This window comes from Condylostylus longicornis, unplaced genomic scaffold (assembly GCF_029603195.1).
Source record: "Condylostylus longicornis isolate FDR11 unplaced genomic scaffold, ASM2960319v2 ptg000010l, whole genome shotgun sequence".
Classification (NCBI taxonomy): domain Eukaryota; kingdom Metazoa; phylum Arthropoda; class Insecta; order Diptera; family Dolichopodidae; genus Condylostylus; species Condylostylus longicornis.
Window position 1 is genome coordinate 10,626,808 of NW_026577979.1, and position 7,061 is coordinate 10,633,868.

At 24.9% G+C, this 7,061-nt stretch overlaps 1 protein-coding gene across 1 annotated transcript; it reads left to right on the plus strand.

The window, feature by feature from the left end:
- Positions 1-2,103: 2,103 nt before the first annotated feature.
- On the plus strand, positions 2,104-4,171 carry LOC129619040 (prion-like-(Q/N-rich) domain-bearing protein 25). The gene has a single exon (XM_055534113.1). It carries the CDS (start codon positions 2,149-2,151, stop codon positions 3,796-3,798), a length of 1,650 nt encoding a protein of 549 aa, XP_055390088.1. The 5' UTR covers positions 2,104-2,148; the 3' UTR covers positions 3,799-4,171.
- The last annotated feature ends 2,890 nt before the right edge of the window (positions 4,172-7,061 follow it).

Below are 7,061 nucleotides of genomic sequence, written 5' to 3' on the forward strand. Positions count from 1 at the left end.
CACAATTATGTGCATTATATACAGACAAAATGATTTTATCTTGCAATTTTCTTTATTTTATCCTCCGATTTCTTATTACCCTTTATGAAACATTCTTTTATTTTTTGTTTATTTTGAATTTTAAAGATTTGAATTTAAAAACTTTAAATATAAAATTGTGCGTTTATAATGTATTTATGATTTTTGTAGTTTGAAATTATTTTAAAAATTTTATATGTATTTATTGCATACAACTGAAAGAAAACAAGAAAAAAATTTAATTTGTTTTTAAAATAAACTGGGTTGTCCGAAAAAATTAAGCAAAATATTTAAAATTGCTTTTTAGAGAATAAGAATAGATCTAAGTTTAAACACACTTTTTAGATTTTTGTCAGTCAATCACTCTGAATTGAACCAATTTCTTAAAGTTATGACATTTACGAAACTCTATGACATTTTCGAAGAACCGCTAAATACTTGATTTGATAAATGTTTTTTATGTGTTTTCTTCTACGTTTAATTTGACCATTATATTGCCCACGTTGAGCCACATTTTAAAGGTTCAAACTGGATTGCAGAAACAACAATCAAGAACTTAAATAAGGTGCTTAAATACTTTGCATTGCAACAACTAGACTCATACTTCAAATTGAAAATTACCAATAAGTTTCTGACAATATTGGCATGACAATATTCTTTTGCAAAAAATACAATTCCTATAGTTGCCAGAATTATTTTAACTTTTTATTTTAAAGTATATACACACTTTATTTTACACCATCATAAACTCTTTAAATCTATGAACCTTTTAAAATATTATTGCAGATCTTTTTTCTATTTGAATTATTAACGCTTGAATTCTTATTATAAGAAAGGAGTTATATTTTATCTAGTATAACAAAAAAGGCAAAAAAAAAATCATTTTCTCCTGAGACTCATTGGAACCTTTGAATATACAAAAAGAATAATATAACAAACTTTAATATTTTTAGTACTAAAACAAAAGAAAAGAAAAATTTAAGATTTACAAAAACAAAAAAAAAAGTCGTATATAAAACGAAAAGGGTAATAAGTAACTAGAAAGAGTTGAAAGCATTATTACAAAAAATTTAATTTTTATTTTTCCAATTTAAAATTGAAAGTAAATATAATGCGAATTTACACGTATACATATACTGAAGAAACTAAAAGAAAATTTTATAATAAAAAACTTTTATAAATTTTTCTTTTGAATGCCACCTCAAAATCGTTTTGCACTTGTTATTGAAAGCAGAACAAAATAGTTTTCAACAAGTCAATAATTGTATAGAAAACAATACAGACAGATTTAAAGTTGTCAGCATGTCTTGTAGAACATTTACGAGTATAACATAATTTTGCAATCTGAAATAAAATAAGAAAGTGAATATTAAATTATTATTCAATTTGTATGTATAATCGAAAAATCACTTTCGAAATTAGTTTTTGAATAAAATTGTAATAATTTTTAAATGTAAGTAATTCAATATTATTTTTAAATTTATGAAATTGGAATAAAAAAAGAAATTGTACCCAAGAAAATTACATTGTTTAAATTTTGAAAATATTGCATAGCGTCAGGCGAATCAAAATTTTTAATTAAGTTCTTATTATTTTTCTAATATCATGAATTGCATATCTTTACAAAACTTAAATAAACATGCGGCAAAGCGAAACGAAACTAAAATTAGTAAAGTATAATTAAAATTAGCAATACAATTCTCTTCCTCTCTCTAAATACCTAATATAATCTTTATAATATTCAATTCTCATCAATCAATTCTCATCAAATTATTGAAATTTTGCGGTAAATACATTTAAAGCTTTTTAAAGGTAATTAACTTCGAACAGGTGTTTAAAGCTGTATTTGGTTTTATCTATAAAATAATTCATATAGATTAGTAAAGATTGATTAAATTATTTTATTAATTTTAAATTTACTCTTATCTAAATTAATGGTTTCTGTTGTCAAATTAGTTAAAAATTTTCAAACTCAGTACTAAATTTACTGTAATAAAATTAAAATGCAAGTTACCATTAAAAATTAATTTCATTTTTGAATAATTTTTATTTATTCAAGTTATTATAAAAGTTAAATTTTGTAATTTTAAAAAAAAATTTTTAATTTTAAAATTTTTAGTCTGAAACAAAATGGCTACCAAACAAATTTTAATTTTTACAATTTTAATGTTAAACAAATTGGGAAATGCGAATATGTGGTTTTGTGAGAACAATGAAGATTGCAAAGAAATGAATGAAAATGCAATTTGTTTTAAATCTCGATGTCAGTGTCCATCAATGCAAGTCTACTCGTTAGATAAACGTTCTTGTTTGGATTCTGTTATTTATGGAAAACCTTGTCAAGAATCGATTCAATGTAATTTATTAAATTCAAAAGCAATATGTTCTGAAGGTGTTTGTAAATGTCAAGAACACGAAACGTATGTGAAAGGTAAATGTCGTATTTTAGTACCTTTAGGTGAAACTTGCCAAAGCACATTAGATTGTTATTTTGGTTTTGATCGTCAATCAGTTTATTGTAATGCTGAAAAAAAATGTGATTGTGCTGAAGGTTATTATAAGCGTCATGCAACAATTTGCCGCAAAAAAATGTTTAAAGCAAATGATCCATGCATTGTTCATACTGATTGCTTTGGATTAAGTACTGAAGCACAATGCTTAAAAAATGTATGCGTTGAACCAAAAACTGTATACAAAAACCAAGTGAATAATTTAAATAAAAAACAAGTTATAAAATTAATTTCTGAAACAAAAATTGTAAATTTAAACGAAACCCAACCTAAATTAGGCGATCTTTGTAATGAATTAAATATGCCATGTCAAGGATTATCTAATTCCATATGTATTGGGCATTGTTATTGCAAATCTGGTTATTACCCAAATAATGAAAAAACGCTTTGTATTGCTGAGGTAGGGGAAAAAGCTACACATTCTGAAGAATGTGGTAATGCAAAAGGTGTAAAATTTGATAGCTCAGAAAATTTATGTGTTTGTGAAAATAATTTTTTTATTGATGAAGATCAAAAGGCATGCAGAAAATCAATTGTTTTTACAGCATTTTGTACATCTCATGGACAATGTAGTCCTTATAATGCTATTTGTGATCCTAATAGCTCTTTAAGAAAATGTTTATGTGCTCATTATGAAGAATATGATCAAAATTTACAACTTTGCGTAAATAAAAAAGGTTTAGGAGGACCATGTTCTGATGATACATATTGCAATATAGAAAATTCAATATGTTCTGAGGCAGGATTTTGTGTTTGTGAAAAAAATTTTTTTGAAGATAATGGTAAATGTTTACCAGGATTAAATGCAACTTGCTTAAGTGAAAACGATTGTGCTATAAATAACAGTACTTGTACAAATAATACTTGCAATTGTTTAAATAATTTTACTGTGGTGGATGGCGGATGTTTTAAAATAGCCGATAATGTTGGTGAATATTGTGATAAAACTGAACAGTGTCAACATATTAATGGAATATGCCAAAATAATAATTGTGAATGCAGTACAGAAAAACATGCCGCATTTGGAAAATGTTATCAAAGTAAAATGCTTCAAGAAGAATGTGCCAGTATTGGAGAATGTCTGTTGAAACCTGAAGATGAAGAAGGCAAAGAATGTCGTAATTCGAAATGTGAATGCAAAACAGGTTTTATACAAAATCAGTATGAGCAAACATGTTCGTATAATTCAAGTACAAAGTGTATCAGTCAATTAAATGTTATTCTCAGTATTTCATTTCTTACATATTTTTTACTAAAAAAAATATTTTAAATTTAATTGCATAGAATTGTTCCAATAAAAAAAGTGTTAATTGTTGTTTAAATTATTTAGTAGATTTATGAAGAAAATAATAAACTTTTAAAAAATGTATAAGCAAATATGTGTTTGTATATATGATTATTTAAACTAATAACCTTGTGAATTCAGTTAACATTATTTTAAAATGTTCTACATTAACGTTTAATGTTCTACAAAACAGGTTTTGCCAAAAGTAGAAACAACCAGGAATATTATCGTTATAAAAGGTTTATTATGTAAATTATAATTTGGTTCATTGAAAAACAGCTTGGAAACGAACTTCTAAAATATGACGAATTCTTCTCGAAGCGATTAGTAATAAGCGCAAGCTCATTCTACTCTGATTAATTACGACAACGTATTTAGTTTGAGAAACTGCCTCTATTTCAGTATGTTCTTAATATACAAAATCGTATAATTGTAATAAAAACCTTCATTTCAGTAAAAGTACCTTTTACTAGCATTACACTCTGTAGTTTTTATTTGAATGGCTTTTTACCCTAATTTTAGATTTATTTTTACGTAGCATATCTTTCAAAAAATATCCTAATGCATATCATAATTTGTCTTGGTGAATTATAAAGCTGTAAATAACTAAATAATACAATAAAGAAACTCTTTGTTTTGATATGCTTTGGGAATGGCAACTTGCAATCATTCCCCTATTACGATATAAAAATTATATAACATTTTTGCATATATTCATATGCTGAATGGTTTCTAATAAATAAATACGTACATTTAGGTACAGTCTGCTTTCGAATTTAAAAAAAGACATCCTGCTAATCCGTCTAAAACAAATGTAGCATTATTCTTTGAGAAATTTCTTAAGATTTTTAAATGACTTGATTTTAAAATCAAGTAATTTAAATCAAAGTTAAATGTAAATTCCCTTTCAAAGACAACATTTATGTATTTTCTGTCTGTCATTTCATTTTCTTAAATGCTCTCAAAATCTTAAAAACAATAATAAGATGCTTTTAACAGTATCTGATTGTGATTTGCTGTAATTTGCTTTTAAAAAGCATTTTACTAACAGTAATTTGGTTTGTTTTATATTGTTATCTTAAACATTCCATTAAGAGGAAATTTTAATGCATAGCAAACAAATCGATATACTATGTACATAAAATATGTACACACATTTAAAACAAAACAAAAGCTTCATAAAATTATATTATATAAATTACCCAACCATATAAACTATTGTGTATACTTGCATAAAACTTTAAAATGCAACAAAATATTCGAAGCTGAGAAAAGAGCAGAAAAATTCTGTTCTTTATACAACTTTATATTCCCACATTCTTGCACCCGCTTTTCATCTTAAATTGCAAATTTATTTCTTTACCGCACATGGATTCGTATCCTTACTTTCAGAATCAACCCACATAAAAATGTTTACACAACTGTAATCCAATATTATGTCTGGATTTTAACAGTTTTTTATATGTAATATTTGTTATTTTAAAAACATAAAGAAATATTTATAATGATAATATGGGATTTAGAAGATCTCTGAAGTCATATTGTATACATAAGTATTTAGACATAATATGTAAATGTACATGTGTACATACATGGCAAGTTTAAATATAATTAAAAAGTACTTTTAAAAATAATGTCCACAATGATTTTCCACAAAATGATATTATTACGGAATAAAATAGTAAATTTCCACAAAATAATATTAAAAATAATTACTTAATTGAGTTTTGTATTTATTGATTCGTCTACCACGAAAATGTAATCTATATTATTGTATAATGTGTATTAAGCTTTTTAATGAGGGAGCCAATTGAACATAGCTTTCTGCGTATTTTGTTTGAGATAGGTAACGGCATCATAATAAAAGAGGTAATTCCCTATAGTCAACAGATGCTCTATAAATCTGATTCGCCGTAATCTAAATGTTATAAAATTTATCCTGCAACGATATTAACGTTTACCTAATATTGTTAAAAACTAAGTTCAACTAAAAAATAAATCAAATAGTATTTGAGCTCATTTTTGAAGCTCTTACTAACTCTGGTCTTATATACTTAAAGCTATATTGCTGTAGAATTAAAACAGGAGTGATGCCAATAAACAACTCTAAAGCAGCAAATTTCAAATCTAAAATATATAAGTGAACAAAGGTAGTACTAATAATTAAACTTCAATCTAAAATGAACTGCTTTATGCGGTATATTTAAAACAAATTCGCTGCTACAGCAATTTTAAGTTAGAACTACAAATATGAGCACAACTTGTGAATCATTTTTCATATTGCCGGTCAGAACAACAACAAAATTAGTATAATGTGTTTTATACTTAATTTTCTAAAATTATCGTGCCTTAACTTTTTTCTTTATTAGGTACCTTAACCGAAACTTAAACCTACATCATTTGAAATAATTTTTTTTCTTAACAAATTGTAGTTAAACTTTTCTACATTAAAATATTTTATTCTACAAAAAAGAACAGTAATTTTTTGTTTTTTGCAAAAGAGTTAAATAAGTTCAAAATAAGAAATAAATGCTAAAGGTTACTTATGTGTTTTAAAAAATTTTACTTCTCCAATTTCCCTTTTTTGTTAAAAATGTGAAGCTGAACACCCACACATGATACAAAATCAACGAACTTATTTTCTTTATTATAATATTACGAAATTAAACTTAATAACTAAACTAATATGAAAATTTTACAGGTTCCTAATTATAAAATTGTGATCTGCCTTAATCCTTCAAAAAATTTTACCTTAATAAAATTGTGCAGCCAAAACACATTGCTAACATTGAAATATTTTAGGAGTGAATATTTTATGATTTTGAAAAAAAGTTCTCAAAATCTAGGCTAATTCAAGACTGATAAAAAAAATTAATGTTCTTGTAAACTTGTAAAACAATAAAACAAACATAATAAATTTATTTAAAAATCAATTAATTAAAAATTTAAAAACTTTCAAATTTGTTTGAATTCAATATTTTTTTATAATTACTTAATAATCTCATCGTTTTCATTTATCATTCCCATAAGTAAAAAATTTTCAAAACATATTCCATAATCATTTTATTTCAATATTTATTTCATTATTTTCATACAAAAGTAACAGGTTCACAATATCTCGAATATTTCGAAATCTTACTCTGAAAAGCAAGAGAGTTGATTTTGTTTTTTTACACTTGATGAATTTTAATGATTATAAAATAAAGTTTTGCGCAACATTTTCATATTTATAGCAACGCATAACCAAC